The sequence below is a fragment of the Oncorhynchus kisutch genome, linkage group LG16, assembly GCF_002021735.2.
Source record: "Oncorhynchus kisutch isolate 150728-3 linkage group LG16, Okis_V2, whole genome shotgun sequence".
Lineage (NCBI taxonomy): Eukaryota > Metazoa > Chordata > Actinopteri > Salmoniformes > Salmonidae > Oncorhynchus > Oncorhynchus kisutch.
Window position 1 is genome coordinate 17,248,020 of NC_034189.2, and position 21,955 is coordinate 17,269,974.

At 42.2% G+C, this 21,955-nt stretch overlaps 2 protein-coding genes and 1 pseudogene across 6 annotated transcripts in view; 1 reads left to right on the plus strand and 2 right to left on the minus strand.

The window, feature by feature from the left end:
• Positions 1–2,210: 2,210 nt before the first annotated feature.
• LOC109906217 (kynurenine/alpha-aminoadipate aminotransferase, mitochondrial-like) lies at positions 2,211–9,591 on the minus strand (annotated as a pseudogene).
• A 3,582-nt stretch (positions 9,592–13,173) lies between these two features.
• On the plus strand, positions 13,174–20,756 carry LOC109906415 (INO80 complex subunit B-like). Of its 2 annotated transcripts, none has more exons than XM_020504094.2 (5): positions 13,174–13,726; positions 16,511–16,784; positions 17,057–17,211; positions 18,704–18,882; positions 19,092–20,756. In XM_020504094.2, the coding sequence occupies exons 1-5, from the start codon at positions 13,684–13,686 to the stop codon at positions 19,557–19,559; spliced, it is 1,119 nt and encodes a 372-aa protein (XP_020359683.1). In that variant the 5' UTR covers positions 13,174–13,683; the 3' UTR covers positions 19,560–20,756. The 2 variants fall into 2 exon arrangements, with proteins under 2 accessions (XP_020359683.1, XP_020359684.1); XM_020504095.2 differs by having other exon boundaries at positions 13,175–13,726; positions 17,057–17,199.
• Positions 20,071–21,955, minus strand: part of intu (inturned planar cell polarity protein) — a 45,878-nt gene continuing 43,993 nt past the window's right edge. For all 4 annotated transcript variants that reach the window (XM_031791903.1, XM_031791902.1, XM_031791901.1 and 1 more), the window contains exon 17: positions 20,071–21,658. In XM_031791903.1, the coding sequence (XP_031647763.1) occupies positions 21,547–21,658 (112 nt within the window). In that variant the 3' untranslated portion in view covers positions 20,071–21,546. The remainder of the gene's footprint in view (positions 21,659–21,955) is intronic.

The window sequence follows — 21,955 nt, forward strand, 5'->3', positions numbered from 1 at the left end:
CCAGTGTAAAAAGAGAGAGAAGATATATTTATTACTCATTTATTGAATTCAAGTGTGTGTGTGTCTGTGTGTGTGTTTCTTCACCTCATCGATCTGTTGCGGTGTGGAGAGGGAGAAGGCCGCTCTGACATAAGGACAAGGGTCTGAGCTGTTGATCATGAATATACCTCTAGGGACGAGCAGCACCTAGGACAAAAGACAATATTCAACACACCAGGACCTACATACCAAATCTCATGACAGAGCCAAAACTGTGGTGGTGGTGTGGTGATTAACTTATATCATAGCCCGGTGACTCCATTTGCTCTCTCTCTCTCTCACACACACACACACACACACACACACACACACACACACACACACACACACACACACACACACACACACACACACACACACACACACACACACACACACACACACACACACACACTCTCTTATCTTGAAGCTCAGAATTGTGTGTCTTAAAACTGCTGCTTATAGATTCTGTGTGCTGACATTAGAGTTGATCTTTGTTTCTTCCTCTCCCAGTCCCACTCTGCACATAATAAGCCTAATAATCTACTGCAAAAAGCTTAAATTGTTTCGTGCTGTGAGGGAAAATCCCCCATGTTAGATTATAAAATAAAATCTGAAAGTGTTCCCTGCTATTTTCACATAGAAGCAGACCAATCAGAGTGGATTTGGAGTGTTCTCGTGTGGGAGGAGAAACGGTGGGTTTTTAAATCCGTTTGCCATCCTATTCCTGACAACACTAGCCCCGCCCTGCAAACCTCCTGCTGCTGATCAGGATGCATGAGTTAAACTAGAAACCTAGACAACCAAATAACACAAGACACACAGTAGGGTTATCTGTAGCCAACCTGTCCTTAATATCCAAAATATATATCATTTAAATGACAGGAACCTCTCAAAGATGCATGACTTCAGTATAAGTGGACTATTTTAGAACCCCAAGCATAATCTCATTCAGTCAAACAGGCTGTATTAGTTTAGTCAGTGTATGTGTCAGCTGTGGTGAGTCCGAGGTAAGGTGTGTGTGTGTGTGTTTGTTTGTGTGTGCACCTTCTCCTCCAGAGCTTTCTAAATGATTAGCTGCTGGGTGTCTGCAATGCCCTTCAGGTTGATCCACAGGAACATGCCTGCAGCTGGAGCGCGCCACTCTGTCACATCTACACACATACACACACACACACACAGGAAAGAGAAACAGAATGGTTGGGTCTGGGTGCAGGGATTGTTTCTTGGATTATGCCTTTAGCAAAATGCTAATTTCTCTATAGACTTTTTTAGTTATAACCTTTTAACAAGCTCCTAGTACTGTGTTATCACTGTGCTTCTACACCTGCATTGCTTGCTGTTTGGGGTTTTAGGCTGGGTTTCTGTACAGCACTTTGAGATATCAGCTGATGTACGAAGGGCTATATAAATCAATTTGATTTGATTTGATTTGATTTGTTATGTGATGGCTTTATCATAATGTTAGGCTTTGATGGGTTTGGATTTCTGAACTTTAATAATTATTAATCATTAGTTGTAATAGAGACCTGAGGGCTGCCATAGCCGAGGGGCTACGCCAGAGGTGAAGGGTTATCTGTAGGGGGAAGGTCCTGAGAATAGGAAAAGCGATCACGTGGCAGGCATTGATAAGGGGAGAGAGCCATGGATTAATGATGAAGGGGGTCCAGGTCAGGTCAGGTCAGGTCACGTTAAGGGAGAAAGAAAAGTTTATGGCCCATATCACTTAGTTTCCTGCCTAGCAATACAGATCCAACATCGCTAAACATTGTGTTCTGAGAATATGAAACATACTTATTCATGTCACTGAGGGAGAGAGGGTAATGTATAACGTTTACATTATGTCGGGATATGTTGTTGTTAGCCATCAGGGATCCTATAGGAGGGATCCTCTGGGAGGAGAAGAGACACAGCCTGGAACTAGTCACCATGACAGCCGTGAGTTGGGGAGGAGTGAGAACTTTGGGTTAGAGGTCAGGTCAGATGAAGTGAGGGAGAACAGATATCACTAAGGTTCTGTCTAGCAACAGAGATGTATTGGCTGTTCAGATGTGTAGGAGGAGACTCAGCATAGGAGAAAGGGTTAAATATCAATGCTTGTGTGAATTTCCTGCAACAACAGGGTGATCAAATTAAGACCCTACATCTGTAGGTGTGTTATTTATTCAGGTGACATTGGTACGGCCTTTGACCTACCCATCTATGTTGTTGAGGACACCATCCTGACCCCAGCCATGCAGCAGTTGGGACACAATGAGCTGGAGAGGGGGAGATGAAGAGAGAGATAGAGCGAAAGGGAGAGAGAGAAAGGGAGAAATCGAAATAGAAGACTGAGAACCAGGCCAGGGTGTAGTAGTCAAAGGTAGAAGTCACCACAATCTCGACACTAATAACCAAATCTCGTGCGCACGCTGGCCAGCTACATTTTAATGTTTTGGTAGTCATGCGAGACTTCTCACCAGCCCCCACTGAGCAATAATGTAAGGTACTACCAACCTTTGAGAACTTGACCATGGAAAAGGAATATACAGTATAGCTATGTCATGACCGTATTTTTTATTTATTTTCTTCTCTCACATTGTAAACAAATGGAATGAACTCTTTCTATATTCCATATTGTCTATAACATTCCATACTTCTGTATAATGTACATGTACTGAGGAGAAACTGAAGTGACGATCAGACCGACCGATGTAATTCCATCTATTCTAGGGCGCTAGACAGTGTGCTTGTTCTTTAATCACACATCCTCATTTATCTATTCCCTAACTTCCTCCTGCGTGTGAGTGAATAACCCACAGGTGTCACGATGACATGCAGTTGGTCTACAAAGAGCAGGCAGTGACTGAGTGGGACTGGCTCTTCCAGCCAGTTCATGAAAGGTGAATTAGCATTGTGTTAACCTCGGTGATGACACTGATTAAACTACCAACACTTTCTGTCTACTCTCATCTACAGGGAAACGTGGGAGTGTCTGCCTATTGGCGCCCTATATCCATCACAGTGCACTACTTTTGACCACCCTTGTCAAAATTAGTACACTATATAGGGAGTAGGGTGCCATTTGGGAGGTAATTACAGACAATTATGTCACTAATCTATACTGAGAATGTTACAGTACATTCACACAATTAAATGGAACACTTGTAAATCTCTCTCTCGATGATTGCATTTGTCTCATTAAAACCCAGCCAAACGGTCTCTTCTGGGAAAAGCACTTTAAAAGGTTTTTTAATCATGGTGCTATTCACTAGGAACCAAAGGGAAGCAAACAGACCAAAATGGGTAGGGACTACCTAAATTTGTCCAATAAGAAACGCGTGTTCTCGTTTTCTGTTGCGAAACATGTTCCGACGGTGTGCACTGATGAATATCACCCAGGAGCTTTCCAGTTTTGCTCTTATTACAGTCACAGGAAAGAAGCCTCTTATGGTATTTAAAAAGTGACTAGAGACGAGACACAAAGTAGAAAATACAATCACATGAAATGAAAGATGGCTGAAGTTTTCATTATTACCTACCATGCATTTTAAAGGGGGGTGGTAATGAAAGTTTACTAAGACATGCATGCTACATGTACATAATAGTAGTTACTTGTTTATTTCTACATTTATTTTAAAGGGGATGGTGGGGTAGTTTACTACTAGGCCTACTTTTAAAGGGGAAGGTGGGGTAATTTATTACGACATGTATTTTAAAGGGGGTGTTGGAGTTGGAAGTAGAGGTTCATTCACCTGTGTGAAGGTGCTGGTGTGCATCGTAGAAGCCTGGATGTGTAGTACCACTCTGTCCACCAGCAGCTTGGGCCCACAGAGCCTATTCTCAGCCTACACACACACACACACACACACACACACACACACACACACACACACACACACACACACACACACACACACACACACACACACACACACACACACACACACACACACACACACACACACACACACACACACACACACACACACACACACACACACACACACACACACACACACACACACACACACACACACACACACACACACACACACACACACACACACACACACACACACACACACACACACACACACACACACACACACACACACACACACACAGTCCCTGTGGTCCATATTGACTAATACTGAAGGGAACACTCTCTGCTTTTGCATCCTGTGTGTGTCTGTGTGTGTGCAATTAAATTGTCAAACATAAACTGGAATATCAAGGTGCCACTAACCAGCTGTTTACACACAATCTGACTTAATCCCTCTGTAAACAAGTTCAGACGTGTAAATAGACAACCACATAGCCAACGTGTCTCATTGAACACTCTGACCTCAGAGGGAGAGAGACTACTACAAAATAGTTACACTGATATCACTAGTAATAGTGTAATAACTGAAACTAAACAGTTATCTTTTTTTAACGATATTAAAGTCTTATAAGAGTTTAAAGTGATATAAGTCTTTGTATGTTTATTGGATAGAGGGAGATAGAGGTGAAAGGTAGGAGAGAGAGTGCTGATTCGAATCCATTCTGGCAGTGGTACAACTGACCTCTGCTCCAGAGGCAGCAGCATAGACCGCTAGGCCACCCCAGACTACTGAACAGGCCTCTCTTGCCAAATAGATTATTATCTCAATGAGATTAACCTGCATTAATAAAGGTTCAATGAAAACAGTTTACTTCCTACTTCCTCCCTGACTTCTAACCCCACATGGTTGCTTTGGAGATCTGACAGTGTGCCTCACCATAACGACAGGATCTTTGAGAAGGAGTCTGTCCTGATGATCCGCCCGTCAACGTCCATGGAGAGAAACGTGGGGGCTCAGGGCGACAGACAGACAGACAGACAGGCAGACAGACAGGCAGGCAGGCAGGCAGGCAGGCAGGCAGGCAGGCAGGCAGGCAGGCAGGCAGGCAGGCAGGCAGACAGAAACACGTGAGCAGCCTGTTTATGATATACAGTAGGGGTGATGCCAGTGCTGTGTCCCAATAAAACACACAAAGTCAAAATACATGAAACAATTACACCATTTTTACCTTTTCAAACTGTAGGAAGTAATAGGGGTCATCCTCGATAATAAGGAGGTCATACTGTCTGGCAAGCTGTCAAAACGAGAACAAAAGCTGATTAGTTCTGGTGAATTAGACCTTTAGGGAAATCAATTTTCCACTCAGGTCAGAAAAGAACAAGCACAATCATTTCGCTCCCATATGCATAAGTCATTGTTTCAGTGTCAGTAGTTTTTACTGGCCCTGTGACCTGACCAGGACCGTGTCAAACTCCAGTCCCTAGTCATAGGCTGGTCAACATGAATCAGACCGTTAGGGAAATCATTAATGAGAACTAGAACAATGGATTCAGATTGGTTCCCTCTTTTCTTGGCTAATGCATAGCCCTGTTTAAATACTTTATAAATCCTTCCTTCCTTGTTTCCTTGAGGTAAGCACTGATCTATAATTGATTCAATAGGTGAAAGCAAGGTTACCAACTTCTTACTTTCACCAATTCAACCAATTCAAATCTGTGATTACTTCAAGGAAGGAAGGTAGAAAGGAAGGGTGCATTTTCAAGTATTTGAACAAGACCTATATTATGTGGTATGTGGCACCACTTGTCCTCTTAGGGGATCCCTCTGAAAAGATAGCTCCAGATAGAACCATTTAAGATCAGATAGAAATCTTTCTGGTTCCAAATAGCACCCTTTAACAGGTTCTATTTGAAACCCAGGTTCTATTTAGAACACAAAAGGGTTCTCTCTGACCTGAAAAAGGAAGCCTATTTTCAAGGGGTTCTCCTACAGGGCTCCCCCTACAGGGCTCCCGTGTGGCGCAGCGGTCTAAGGCACTGCACCTCAGTGCTAGAGGTATCAATACAGACACCCAGGTTCGAATCCAGGCTGTATCACAACCGGCTGTGATTGGGAGTCCCATAATAGGGACTCCCAATCACAGCACAATTGGCCCAGCATTGTCCGGGTTTGGCTGGTGTAGGCCGTCATTGTAAATAAGAATTTGTTCTTAACTGACTTGCCCTGGTTAAATACAGGGACAATTGGTGTTACTTGACACTCTTTTTTTCTGAGGGTGTATGGGTCTGCACCTCCCTCTTCCTCTGGGTGGTCAAGGAGGCCCCGGTGGGGTTTCCTCCATTGGGGATGGTGTAGAGGACCCTGGGTACGGTGCTGTGTGGCTTGTGGACATCTGCCAGGTCCCAGCGGGACAGCACCTCCTTCAGACCCCCCAGGATCATACCGTGCTGGTCACCGGAGGGAGGGAGGGCAAAATGGTGAAAGAGAGGGAGAGAGAGTGGGAGGGGGACAGAGAGAGAGAAAGAGAGTGAGAGAAAGAGAAGTGCTTCTTACTGCAGCGAGAGTTCCAGAGTAGGTAGATGCGTGGAGTAGAACGTCTCCAGGATTGACAAGCATTTCAAAAACCTACCAAAAAAAGGGGAAAAAATGATCCCGTACCCAGAATCAAAACATTCCCTTCAACATAGACAAAAGTATACTGAACACAAATATAAAAGCAGCCTGTAAAGTGTTGGTCCCATGTTTCCTGAGCTGAAACATGAAACAAAAGCTTACATCGTTCAAATTTTGTGCACAAATTTATTTACATCCCTGTTAGTGAGCATTTCTCATTTGCCAAGATAATCCATCCACCTGGCAGGTGTGGCATATCAAGAAGTTGATTAAACAGCATGATCATTACACAGGTGCACCTTGTGCTGGGGAAAATAAAAGGCCACTCTAAAATGTTCTGTTTTGTCACACAACACAATGCCACAAATGTTTCAAGGCTTGAAGGAGCGTGCAATTGGCATACTGACTGCAGGAATGTCCACCAGAGCCGTTGTCAGAAAACTGAATGTTAATTTCTCTACCATACGCCGCTTCCATGTCATTTCAGAGAATTTGGCAGTATGTCCAACCGGCCTCACAACCCCAGATCACGTGTAACCACACCAGCCCACGACCTCCAGATCACGTGTAACCACACCAGCCCACGACCTCCAGATCACGTGTAACCACACCAGCCCACGGCCTCCAGATCACGTGTAACCACACCAGCCCACGACCTCCAGATCACGTGTAACCACACCAGCCCACGACCTCCAGATCACGTGTAACCACACCAGCCCACGACCTCCAGATCACGTGTAACCACACCAGCCCACAACCTCCAGATCCGGCGCCAATAATGAATTGCAATATGAGTGAAATTGAGTGAAATTGTTTTCCTTCCAAAAAACATTGTTAGAAAGTTTGTTAGAAAGCAGCTTTTCTGTGTTGGAATGGTGTGGACGTACCCCAACATCAGAATAGTGTGGACGTACCCCAACATCAGAATGGTGTGGACGTACCCCAACATCAGAATGGTGTGGACGTACCCCAACATCAGAATGGTGTGGATGTACCCCAACATCAGAATGGTGTGGACGTACCCCAACATCAGAATGGTGTGGACGTACCCCAACATCAGAATGGTGTGGACGTACCCCAACATCAGAATGGTGTGGACGTACCCCAACATCAGAATGGTGTGGACGTACCCCAACATCAGAATGGTGTGGACGTACCCCAACATCAGAATGGTGTGGACGTACCCCAACATCAGAATGGTGTGGACGTACCCCAACATCAGAATGGTGTGGACGTACCCCAACATCAGAATGGTGTGGACGTACCCCAACATCAGAATGGTGTGGACGTACCCCAACATCAGAATGGTGTGGACATCTGTCATGAAAAATATTAGGAGAATGACATCATCCTATATGAGGAAATAGAAAGCATTTTTTGAACAGTCTGAAGTGTTTTTTCTCCAATTTATGCTTTGGCCACAAATACGAGTATAAGACGAGAGTCAACAACATTACTTGGGTATGAGTTAACAGAATATAAACTTTCAAAAGTCAGATTTTCACTGGGACAGTTACTTTAACCTTTCCATTCATAGGGGCGAATTCTAAGTTTAGTTGAATTTTTATTTAAGTCAATGAGAGGCAAAGTGAAGGACGTGAATTTGGAGGTTAGGATTCACCCCATTCAGAATAACCTACAGTTACAAAACCTCACCCAATTCTCTTATCTTTTTATGAAACAAGAAATAGGCCTAATCATTAATAAATACATTTGAATAGCAGCCAAGGTATGGATTAATAACATATTCAGTATTTGATGTGTGTATTGGATCCTGGGCTGCATAATAGGATGCCATTTGAGACTCAGCCTTGGCTTTATTGTCCCGGCATCTCTTATCAGCTGTGATTGAACCAATGCAGACCACACACACACACACACACACACACACACACACACACACACACACACACGCACACACGCACACACGCACACACACACACACATGCACGCACACACACACGCACACGCACACACACGCGTACACACAGGTTGAGAGAGCTATAGACCAATACGAGACACTATTTATACAGATAGTAATAAAGCTAGATAAGGAGCCATTAGAGAGATAACCTCCCTTCTAACACTGCCATTGACTAGTATAGGTGTCATGTTGTCCTAACCTTTTCAATGTTGAACAGCACTGTGACAGGTCAACAGTTTAAACAGGCCAATGATTTTACATTGTAAACTTAGCCAATTCCTGACCATATGAATTGTGTGTTAGAGCTAGACATGTACTGTATATTACTCTGTTTGTGTCAAGGGGAGATTTTGGAGGCTATGTTTTTGTTGACTCTCCTATATTGTAGCAATACCTTAGCCGTTACGCCAAGAGATCCGAACCTCTTGACGAGGTCACTAGGTGTTGGGTTAAGGTTGTTACAATATCATGCTCTGAAGAAGCTTCCAGGATCTTTTAGAAGACTAGCCCTTTCATGGGCTAAAATACTTAAGGGGGGTGTGGTATATGGCCAATATACCACGGCTAAGGGCTGTTCTTAGGTATAAACCCCAGAGATGCCTTATTCCTATTATAAACTGGTTACCAACGTAATCAGAGCATCAAAAATAAATGTTTTGTCATACCCGTGGTATATGGTCTAATATACCACGGCTTTCAGCCAATCAGCATTCAAGGCTCGAACCACCCAATTTATAAATCATAATAAATAATATCCTGGTCAAAAGTAGTGCAGCATAAAGGGAATTGGGTGTTATTTCGTACACACCCAGTGTTTCCCACTGGAGGCAGAGTACTGTAGAGCCCTCTTCATCATGGGCTCGTCGAAGGTGATCGTGTCACCATTCTGTCCCCATTCTTCACCTGGATGGAGCAGGACTGGAAGGGAAGGTGTTGGGAGCCCCTCCGGCCAGGGAGATCATGGAGGGGGAGACCTCTGCTGGAGCTCAGCTTAGGGGTGGAAGAGGGAAAGACAGGTTGGTTTCTCAAGTCTCATATAATGAAATTGTATTGTGGCTTATACTGAACCAAATTATTTTACCCCAACACTTTAGGAACTTAATAAAATGAAATACATTGAACTGTGGATCAAACCTGAAAACTGACAAAGAACCATGACTTACTCAACATTCGGATGATGGAGGGCTTCCGAGCTGCACTTACAGCTGTCAAAAACCGAGCGTTGTTCATGGCTCCTGTAAAATCAAAACACAGGTAGGTTTCGAACAATTAACACTGACAGAGCAGTCTTTCCTGTGGTATGTCAACATTCCCGAGGAATAGAGATATACAATGTGACAGTGTACGATTGTTAACAGCAACACATGACATCATGCTGTATGATGACACATTTGACATCATTTACATTTGAGTCATTTAGCAGAAGCTCTTATCCAGAGCGACTTACAGTTAGTGCATTCATCTTAAGATAGCTAGGTGGGACAACCACATATCACAGGCATAGAAAGTACATTTTCCCTCAATAATGAAGCTGGGAGGGGGGGGTGGGCAGGTCGACGTGAGGAGGATAATTATCTAAGATACTGTTTGAAGAGGTAGGGACATATGGACAGATAGGGTATTTACATGCTGTCTACTAATGTTGATTGTTGGGTCAAGTTACAACAAGACATAATGACATAGTAAATACTGTTCACCCATCCCATGTGAATCATCTTCAGAAAAACGTGATTATGGTATAATGATGAGATGTGTTATACTATGTTTAGTTTGAGTGTGATATCCTTGGCACGTTGATAAAGTACCTTGTATGTTACTGGCAAGACAAGTACAGTAGTAGGTTGTGAACTAAACTCCTAAGTAGTTAAGGTTACTATGTTGTCCTGCTCCTGCATACAGCAGCACTGGAGTGGATTATCTTGCAATAAAGGCAGCGCGAATAGAGAGCAATAGTAATGGAGTAGTTTTGTAGGCACTAACTCTGCCATGGTTGGTTGGGCAAAGCCTATGGGAAATTGAATGGCGTTTTTGTAGGGGTTTTCGATAAACGCCAGAAACAAGGTCTGTGGTGAACACAGGCTGAGGAGAGTTTTGTTCTGTGAAATACAGTTAGAGGACCATTTTCTTTTCATGAGCCTGGTTTTATTTCTATTACAGCATATCGGATGACTCTCATTCATATTCCATTCACCCAGTTCAATGTAACAGTGATAGGTTTAGGCTACTACATGATACTCAAATTTTCCCTATATCCACCATGAGGTTGCTGCAACCTAGCCTATGAATGAAAGTTTACAATGTTGGTGCGCACACAGGCCGAGAGACAAATGTAAGGCACTCTTGCCTGCATCTAGCTGATATAGGGTGTAATCATTAGTCCAACAGTTGCAAACAGGTATGTTTATCTCCGTTTTGTTCCATTTGCTTCCGTTTAAGAAACGTTTTTCAACAGAATCTGCTAAATGAATACACCTGATCACGGGTAAACAGAGTTCACTCTCATAACAGCAACGTTGTAATCATTTCAATTCAATTTGCTTTATTGGCATGACGTAACAATGTAAATATTGCCAAAGCTTACTTTGGAGATTTGCCATATTAACATTATAAAAACGTATAAAAATCAATGTTGTCAACGGGGCAACAGTAACAACAATAATCAAGGGTCAAAATAACCAAACGCTGAACAATAACAATAATAATAGAGCACATGTGTCCCTCATCTTATGCTGCTTGTGGACTTCAATGCACAACAAATCAGCTGCATGTGACCAGGCGAGAAAACCTTTCCAAGCCAAACCTCTACAAACAGTTTACATCGTTGTCACCATATTAGCTCAAGTAACCTCATAGTCAGTATAGTTAATCTTTGAGTCAACTACTCACCACATTTTATACACCGCAGTGTTAGCTAGCTGTAGTTTATGCTTTCTCTACTAGATTAATTATCTGATCCCTTGATTGGGTGGGCAACATGTCAGTTCATGCTGCAAGAGCTCTGACAGGCTGGAGGACGTTCTCCGGAAGTTGTCATAATTACTATGTAAGTCTATGGAAGGGGGCGAGAATCATGAGCCTCCTAGGTTTTGTAAGGAAGCCAATGTACCCAGAGGAGGATGGAAGCTAGCTGTCCTCTGGCTACACCAGGGTGCTACCCTACAGAGTGCTGTTGAGGCTACTGTAGACCTTCTTTGAAAAATAGTGTGTTTCAATCAGTTATTTGGTGACGTGAATATATTTAGTATAGTTTTATCGAAAAAGGATAACTTTTAAAATCTTTGACAATTTCAATTTTTATGAAATTCACTGAGGAGCATGGTCCTCCCCTTCCTCTGAGGAGGAGCCTTCACTGATGAGATATCTTCATCAGCAAACAACACTAGAATTTATGTAATAATAAAAAGACACAGAAAGCACAAAGACTTCATAATTCATAAAGATCATGTTAACTGACTGGTATGATCTCATAGAAGAAAACATTTAAAATCTCCTAAACCTGTGTTAACCTCAGACCTTATTTTCAGCATTTATCCCAAAACCCTTTTCCTTCCCCATTCATTTTTGACATAGGAATGGCTGAACGAACCAGAGGTAACTTATTTCCGGGTTTTAGGAATGTTTTATATATATATGGGGATACAACCATCCCAGCTCTGCAGATTTTGCTGCAAAGAGACATAATCATTGGATCATTTGTTTTGGTACTGTCCATATGTAGCTTGTTTTTGGTTGCAAGATCGGGAATGGCTGAAGAATTGCAACATTTATTTGGAGCTAACTCTGCAAATAGCACTGCTGGGTGATTTAAAAAGTCATAGTCAATCGATCAACAATATAAGACAACTCTTAGCAAAAAAATGTATTTACAATATGTAGAATCTATGAGAATAGAAAGGTTCAGCACTTATGTGAAACATCACAGGACAGTTGAAAAATATATGGCAAATAGAAATATAAACTGGATGGTGTTCAGAGATAGATGGACGGGGTTGAGTCGAGCTAAAGGATCGGACTAAAAACAAACAAAAGACAACTATCTAAAATATTCTGTGTCCGTAAAATGTATATAGTATGTATAAGCTGGAAGTAGAAGCCTAAGAGTTGCTCACTATTAGTTTACTCCAATTAGGGGCGGGATGGTAGGGTTAGGGGAAAATAATAAAGGAAAATATATATAAAATATTTACAAAAAATATATATGGGGGATTGGAAATGATGCAGACCATTAAATTGATTGAAGCCGCAATCTATCTGCAATATTAAAGAGGATCTACCCTCCCAACAACAACAAAAATATATATAAATTAAAATAAAGAACATAATGCACGGATTAAACCTGAAATATAGTGCACAAAAATCATATAATAGGAATACATTTGAGCAGACGAACAACAGATTTATGTATACAACCACGTTTGTTTCATGACTGACCTTAAGCATTTGACACTTAAACGTACAGTGGCCACTGGATAATGTAGTTTTCACTGCAATAGTCCACTGGAGTCAAACCAAATCAAATGTTATTTGTCACATGCCCCGAAGACAACAGGTGTAGATCTTACAGTAAAATGTTTACTTTCAAGCCCTACATTACCCAGGGGTCAAAATAAGTATATCATTTTGAGATTACTGTACAAGTAATTATACGTATATCAACTAACTGCATGATGCAAAACAAATTAAAAGAATCCCTGATAATAAAATCGTAACAAATGATCACCGATAATTTAATACTGAACCAGATCAACGTAACAGTCAAGGCTAGACAGTACTTCCACCGCCGCACCGGTGGGTGGCGGCAGCGTACCCGAATACACGTAAATAATCGTATTGAAACCCGCGAGGAAAATATTCCATTGCTGCTAGCACGTAGCTAGCTAGCTATTTGTTTTGATTTCTCGGGCTTGTGTATTTTCAAATAATAACTCAGTCATTACTGTTCCGTTTGTACAAATAACTAGCAACTTAACCGAAGGAAAGCAGCTGCATCCGCACCGTGAATCATTGATTTGTGAGCAACTAATTTATCTAAAGGCTAATGTTAGCTACAGTAGATAGCTAATCATTCCATCTAGCTAGTCAGTTGTTATTTGTCACATCAAATGTGCTTGCAACTGCGTTAGCTAGCAAAGTAGATGATTTTCAATTTACCAGGCTATCAAATCGTGTGAAAACTCTCGAGTAGGTTGCTCGTGCGTCGAGAAGCTATCGCGTTTGATAACACGACTTTTCCGCATATAGCTAGATCAAGGCCAACGACCTTGCTGTGATGTAAACTTGCAGAACACCGTTGCTTGTTTTGATTTACATATAGTCGTTTTAATGGGGAAAAGGAAAGACATGATCCACCCAAGGTTTCTTTTAGGTGAGTTTTATTTGACTGTTGATGTTATGCTCCCACGACGCAAGCATGGCTGTTTTTCTTTTAGTCCCCACCCCCTCTCTCTGTTACTGATCTAACCTGTAATCATCTGGATACAAATGCCTGGTTGGTTGTTTGTGAATTGAAGATGTGACACCATCATATTCACTTGCCATAAGAAGCCATTAGGAACAGTCCAGAAGCCACTTGTCATTATTTTGAGTCATACATGGCATTATTATAATAATATATGCCATTTAGCAGACACTTTTATCCAATGCCACTAACAGTCATGCGGTAGGGCTGACCCTGCTTAGTCGACTGGTCAATAAACTGAGAGTTCCTTAGTCAAGCATTCTCAAAAAAACTCCATGGTGCACAAGACACCTAACTCAGTGGACTAATCCATTGCGGAGGTCATGGGGATGGCACAGTCCATCACTCTAAGAGAACATTTATGCTTGATCCGAAAATGTGGTCGGAGGCGCCATATTGATGGTGTGACGCAATTGCGGGGAGGTATAAACACAAATTGACTTCCATCACAAAAGCTCTGCATTGCTCCGCGAAGCGCAAGAAGTATGAATGTCCTGACTTCTGCAGAGGCCGTATCACCGTAAATGTTGCACGGCCAATGCAGATTTCGGATTGACCATGCAGGGGCTTTTAAAGCCAATTTATGCTTAATCTGTGATCAGAGGCTTCGTTTGGAGAGTGTGACGCAATTGCGGAGCCCTTGGAGGCATGCAGAGGTCAAATCAAGCTCTGTACTGCATTGCTCTGTGCCTCTCAGATTTTGTAACAATGTGGAGAGCTCCGTATTGCTCCTCATTGAAATTATTGGTTGACGGTAGGTGGGGTCAGGAGGTCCTGTATAAACACAAACTCACTTCCTTGACAAATTCCTTCCCAACACCTCTGCTCCACGAAGTGCAAAAAGTATATTTGCTCTGACTTCTACGGAGGCCGCATCGCAGTAAATGCTGTACAGCCACTGCAGATGTTGGACTGACCATGTAGAGCCTTTTAGACATGTGCTACTAAAATTGTAAATTGTTATATTATGTAAGAATAATGGTGTAACAAATGCGCTTTTGTCCTGCGTTGCATCACGTTTGCTGTCAGCAGTTCTGAAACTTAATGTTCAGTGCACTGTTGAATTGGCACCTTTCCCTATATGACCTACAGTACCAGTTAAAAGTTTGGACACAACTACTCATTCCAGGGTTTTTCTTTATTTGTATTATTTTCTACATTATAGAATAATAGTGAAGACATCAAAACTATGAAATAACATGGAATCATGTAGTAACCAAAAAAGTGTTAAACAAATCAAAATAAATATTATATTTGAGATTCTTCAAAGTAGCCACCCTTTGCCTTGATGACAGCTTCGCATTCTCTCAACCAGCTTCATGAGGTAGTCAGCTGGAATGCTTTTCCAACAGTCTTGAAGGAGTTCCCACATATGCTGAGCACTTGTTGAACTGCTTTTCCTTCACTCTGCGGTCCAACTCGTCCCAATTGGGTTGAGGTCTCTGATTTTACTTATCATTTATATTATGTTGTTTACACTGTTCCAAACGAGCAGAAAAATAATTTTGTAATCTAACAGCACCTGCTTGTCTCACATAATATGCTCTCGCTCCTATGCCCTCCCTTTTCTTGATCTTCTTCTTCTCCTATTACAATTATTGTTATGGTCATCATTATAATAGGAAATGTCATTATCATTAGTTGGTTTCTTGTCCTCTTTAGTCTTAGTACTGTAACTTACTTAGGCTTATTTCAATAAATAGGCTACTGTATCAATCAATGAATCGTTCGCTCATGTCATCATACGAGTCATTCACGCTTTGAATTGCAATTTAGCATTTTAGTTTTAAAATTAAATAAAAAAGGAGCGAAACAATAAATAAACCGCAATTCACGAATGCATGCAACTGTTTATAGTCTGCTGTAATAAATGCTTCATAGATATTGACTGGTACATTTATACTTTATTTAGTGTAATTTACACTGTTCCAAATGGTAAGAAAAAATAATAATATTGTGATCTAAAAGCACCTGTTTGGTACCTGTGGTGTGTTACGGTGTTTGGAGTTGGTTATAACCAATTTATTAATGTGATTATGATAGGCCCTATTAGATAGGTCAGGCCCTATTAGGAAAGTTCATATCATGCATACATGTTTTACATAAAGAGAGTAGGGGTTGAGGGAATAGGGAATGATGTTCCTAAACAAATGAGGTATTTTTGGCCATTGGACTCTCCCTTGAGTCATTTGTGTGTCTTAGTTATTTCATCACACACTGCGCTTAAAGCATCAGACAAGCTCAGTGCATATAGTTGATTTATTCAAACACATAGGGTGTGTCTATATATGAAAAAAAGACATGTTTTAAAAAATTTTGCGGACTGGTCGAAAGAACAGAGCACTCTTTTTTTTAAACATTTTAAGTTGTGGACAACCATGCATACATTTTTTTGACGGGTGGCCCCAGCAGAAATCAAACGCACGATCCTTGGTGTTGCAAGCGCCTTGCACTACCAACCGAGCCCATACACCAGTGGAGGCTGCTGAGGGCTCATAATAATGGCTGGAACGGAGTGAAACCATGTGTTTGATGTATTTGATACCATTCCACCTTTTCTGCTCGAGCCATTACCTCGAGCCTGTTCTCACCGATTAAGATGCCACCAACCTATGAACAACACTTCTAAATAGGCCTGATTGTCTTTGTATCTATTTTGTCTACATATTTATTGGTTATCTGTGACTACAGGTGATGGAGACCACCTGGGGTTACACAGCCTCCATAGGAGGAAACACAAGAAGCATAAGAAGCACAAGAAGAAGCATCACCGTGACGACGGGCACAGCTCCTACTCCGAGGCCCTGGAGTCATCTTCTGGCATCCTGATCAAGCCCCCCACGCAGCTCCGACTCAAGCCCCCCACGCAGCTCCGACTCAAGCCCCCCACGCAGCTCCGACTCAAGCCCCCCACACAGCTTCGACTCAAGATCAAACTGGGAGGCCAAACGCTGGGGACCAAAAGGTGAGACCTCGCTGGCTTCTATTTTAAGAGTGACACAGAGACCACTGAGCGTAACAAGGGTGAGTTTCTCAGAAAACATAAAGATCATGGTTTGCCCATTGCCTACCAATGGTTTTAACATGGTCTTAGTGCTAAAGATATTGTTTATATTTTGGAGAAACTCACCCGGGCCCTAATCAGTTCCTATTGACTTCTGATGCAAATGATAGGTCCAGCGTTCACGTGACCTGAAACCCCATTCTCGTTATCTCTCCTTTTTCTTAATGAACCAGTGTGCCAACATTCAGTGTGGTCCCTGGTGTAGCCCGCACCCCGTCTCCTCTGATGATCGTGGACGATGATGACGACTCGGATGATGATGACGATGAGGAGCCTTCTGAGGGCGTCCCACTCGAGCAGTACCGGGCCTGGCTTGGTGAGTGCCAAGGTCTGTCTCTTACTCTCATCATGTCCAAACAATATAAAAGTCATTTCCTGTTTAAACTGATTGATTTACTATACACAGTGCCTTTAGAAAGTGTTCACACCACTTGACTTATTCCACATTTTGTTGTGTTACAGCCGTATCAAAATGTATTAAATAAAAAAAAATCTCACCCATCTACAAAGTGAAAACATGTTTTAAGAAACATAAGTATTCATACCCCTGAGTCAATAAATGTTAGAAACACATTTGGCAGTGATTATTGTGAGTCTTTCTGGTTAAGTGTCTAAGAGCTTTCTACACCTGTATTATTTTCTGAATTCTTCAAGCTCAAATTGGTTGTTGATCATTGCTAGACAACCACCAAATCGTTCCATAGATTTTCAAGCAGATTTAAGTCTAAACTGTAACTCGACCACTCAGGAACATTCACTGTCTACTTGGTAAGCAACTCCAGTGTAGATTTGTGTTTTAGGTTATTGTCCTTCTGAAAGGTGAATTCATCTCCCAGTGTCTGTTGGAAAGCTTACTGAACCAGGTTTTCCTAGGATTTTGTCTGTGCTTAGCTCCATTCCATTTATTTTTTCTATCCTGAAAAACTCCCCAGTCCTTAGAGATTACAAGCATATCCATAACATGGTGCAACCACCACTATGCTAGAAAATATGGAGAGTGGTACTCAGTAATTTGTTGTATTGGATTTGCCCAAAAACATAATATTGCAATCAGGACAAAAAGTTAATTGCTTTGCCACATTTTTTCAGTATTACTTTTTTTGCAAACAAGATGCATGTTTTGGAATATTCTTTATTCTGTACAGGCTTCCTTCTTTTCATTCTGTCAATTAGGTTAGTATTGTGGAGTAATTACAACATTGTTGATCCAGCATCAGTTTTCTCCTATCACAGCCATTAAACTCTGTAACTGTTTTAAATTAACCATTGGCCTCAAGGTGAAATCCCTGAGCGGTTTCCTTCCTTTCTAGCAACTCCGTTAGGAAGGACACCTGTATATTTGTATTGACTGGGTGTATTGATATAAAAGTATAATGAATAACTTCGCCATGCTCAAAGGGATATTCAATGTCTGCTTAGATTTTTATTTTCTTTTTACCCATCTACCAATGGGTGCCCTTCTTAGCGAGGCATTGTAAAAACCTCCCTGGTCTTTGTGGTTGAATCTGTTTGAAATTCACTGCTGGACTGAGGGACCTTACATATAATTCTATGTGTGGGGTACAGAGATGAGGTAGTCATTCAAAAATCATGTTATCACTGTTATTGCACACAGTCCAATAAGTCCATGCAACTTATTGTGATACTTTTTAAGCACATTTTTACTTCTGAACTTATTTAGGCTTGCTTTAACAAAGGAGTTGAATACTTATTGACGGAAGACATTTCAGCTTTAGTTTTTAATTAATTTGTAAAAATTTGGATCGCAGCCATGTCATTCTAATATCTTGACCATGTACTTGTCTGTTTCTTGTCTCTAGATGAGGACAGTAACCTGGACCCGTCTCCTCTGCCAGACATGGACTCTGACTCCTTGGGGGGGCTGGGGGGGCCGGTGGACGAGGAGGAGAAGTGGCTGGACGCCCTGGAGAAAGGAGAGCTGGACGACAACGGAGAGCTGAAGAAGGAGGTCGATGAGTCACTGCTCACAGCCAGACAGGTAACAGGGTCCGGACAGGCCTAGGCTAGTCTGACATGTAGAGTTCTGACTTTTTCCTCCACCATGTGATTTAAGGTTACGATATGACCTGAGAAATTGCTAGTGGTTATAAACTTAAAGGTTACAGAAATGCCCTAACCCTATAGATTTAGGTCTACATCCTGCTGTACCTGACTGTGTGTTTGTGTGTGCTTGCCTCTGTCTTACAGAAAGCCCTCCTGCATAAGCAACAGAACCAGCCTCTCCTGGAGCTGCCCATGGGCTACAAGGAGAAGGAGATGACCGCTGAGATGATGCAGAAGAGGGAGGAGCGTGCCCGCAAGAGGCGCCTGCAGGCTGCCAAGAAGGCAGAGGAGAACAAGAACCAGACCATTGAGAGGCTCACCAAGACCTCGAAGGCCAAGATCAAGAGCATGAGGGAACGCAAGTCCAAGCAGGCCCAGTGTCCCATGGTCCGCTACTGCGACTCGGCCCAGGGAATGGGGATTTCCTTTCCCAAGGGGGTGCTAGCCCCCACCCCTGCTCCCCCGTGCCCCCCTCCACCGGCACCGGTAGGGTGCGGCGTAAACGGGTGCAGTAATCTGAAGAGGTACTCGTGCTCCAAGACGGGGATCCCGCTCTGTAGTCTGGAGTGCTACAAGAAGAATCTGGTCCTTGTTGTGGAGAGCACCACTTGAACTTGACCTCTTTGGAAGGTTTTGGCTTGCTGGCCGTACAGACTCTAGGGCAAATCAAAGGACAAGGTGGATATTTTTTATTTAAAAATGCTTTCTTTTTTTTCTTGATATGTCCAGTAATTGGTCATTTCCTCTGCATTTCTGGTGACAAACTAATGACATTATGTGTACTTACAAAAGAGATGAATGTGGTTCAAATCAATGCATCAGTCAGTCAGTCAGTCAAATTTAGCCCTGATAACACGCATCATAATAATGGAGGCTACAGCCACATTAGCCAGTTTGTACTTTCTAGATCCTCTGTTTGTGGAAATCCACGTGATGTAGATTGTATAAGAATTTAACAAGGTAACCTTGTTTTGTGAAATGAATCAGCTGATCATGAAGGACTTTCATTTGTGTAAATATATCGTTAATGGTTTTGTATTCATTTAGGAAGCTGTAAAGCACTGTATAGCATCATGTTAACATGTTACACACTGTTTGATAAATTGAGAAAATTACCCCAAGAAACCAAAACAGGTTTTTATTTTAATCAACAGACTCAAAGGTGCATTTGTATCACAAATGATTTGACTTCTATGCAAAATACTGTACATCTTAAATACAATACCCCCCCCCACAATCAATAACATATAGGAATTTAACTCCACTTAAGGCGGTTGCCATGACAATGTGGAGAGGCTTGCAAGCAAGAACAGTCACATTATTTGGTCAGGCACACTTAAAAGGTGCTACACATAGGATTTTTGCACTGCAATTTCAGCTGTCAGCTGTTTGAGCTGGTGGAGCAAAACCCAAAGTAAAGGCTCAAGTGCAATTCTCTGCCATGTTACAGGGAAATGGGATGAGGGGGAGTTTTGTTTTGAATGCAGCCTTATGCTAGGTGAATTGCAAGATATTTCACAGCAATTTAGATTGTACAATGATTCCCTACACTATCCAGTGCTTGTTTTCACACAAACTGAAATTGAGCGAACAGTGTAGAAATTTTGCAACCAGGAAATGACAGAGCGATTTCCACTAGATAACACAGCCAGAGTCAGAAGCTGCTCTGGCGGGTCAAAATCAATAGGCGAATATCACAGCCAATCATAACACTGGTGGGTAAGTAGTACTGTGAAACACTGTCATTCCACTATTACTGCAGATATATTATGGACATTTTCAGAAATTAAAATGCAAAAGTAAAAATCCTATGTGTAGCACCTTTAAGTGAACAGCAATGTCAGAACTACTGAACTAGAATGATATTCTATTTCTACGGTCAGAACAGCAGCAAAATGCTTTCCCTGCAGCTTGTTTTCTGAGGTATTATTGAGTTTAGTGGCTTGTCCTACATTGCACACTATTCCCTACATAGTGCACTACTTTTGACCAGATTCAAAAGCTGTGCACTCAATACGGAGTAGGGTGCCATTTCGGACACAAAATTGTTGCATCCAGTAAACCCAGGGCTTCGTTCAGTAGGCAAGTGTAGTGAGACGTTACAGATAGAAATGCAATGAATAGAGCTGACGTGATTCCTTACAATAATATTCTACATATCAGAGGCGTGTTGTTTCTATTTAATATATTTCTATCTGAATGTTCCACAGCGTTGTCCCCTGCTGTTCCACTGGAGCTGGTCCAAGTCTAACAGAGAACAACCTTGGTCTTTCCTTTTATCTGCTGTCAGGTGATCAATGTCTGTCTGGAACAAGACAAGTCTTAGTTCCCGCAATATCTCAGACAGACAGTAAGCAGGCGTTGAGGTCGAGTATGAAACGTTGAAGACCAGGGTCGTGTTCATTAGGGTGTACTGTTGTAAAATATTTTGTGACGGGAAACAAACAAGCGGTTCTTATTGGAGTTCAGGTAGCCCCTCCCTGTTTCGATCAGTTTTCTCCCATTTGATGCCTAATGAAAAGAACCCAGGGTTGTGCACCGCTGTCTGTAGGTAGTAGTGTTATCAGAGTTCATTAAGAGACTGTTGGCAGACGGCTCGTCACAAGGCCAGGCCGAAAGATAGGCGGAAGGCCATCTCCACGGGAACCTCTGCCACGGAGTCATGAAAACACACATAGAATTCCTGAGGGACAGGTTCTAGAAGCATCCGGCTGGAACACAGAGAGACAAGAGCTTCAAAGTGAGGAAGAAGAGGAAAATGTCAGAGTGGGTTTCTGGGGCATCCTAATAATATCTACATTCTCCTCAAGTGTGCACTTGTTCACTTCCCTTCATGGATTTTAAAGGAATTGACTGGTATATGGAAACGCTCTCTAGCCCATGCCTCCACCAATCCAATGCTTTTCATTTTGTGGGGAATAGTGAACGAGTGCACACTTCAGGAGAAAGGAGATATTATTGGGCCGCACCCAAGGCAGAGGAGCATAGGTAGGCAGGACATATAATTG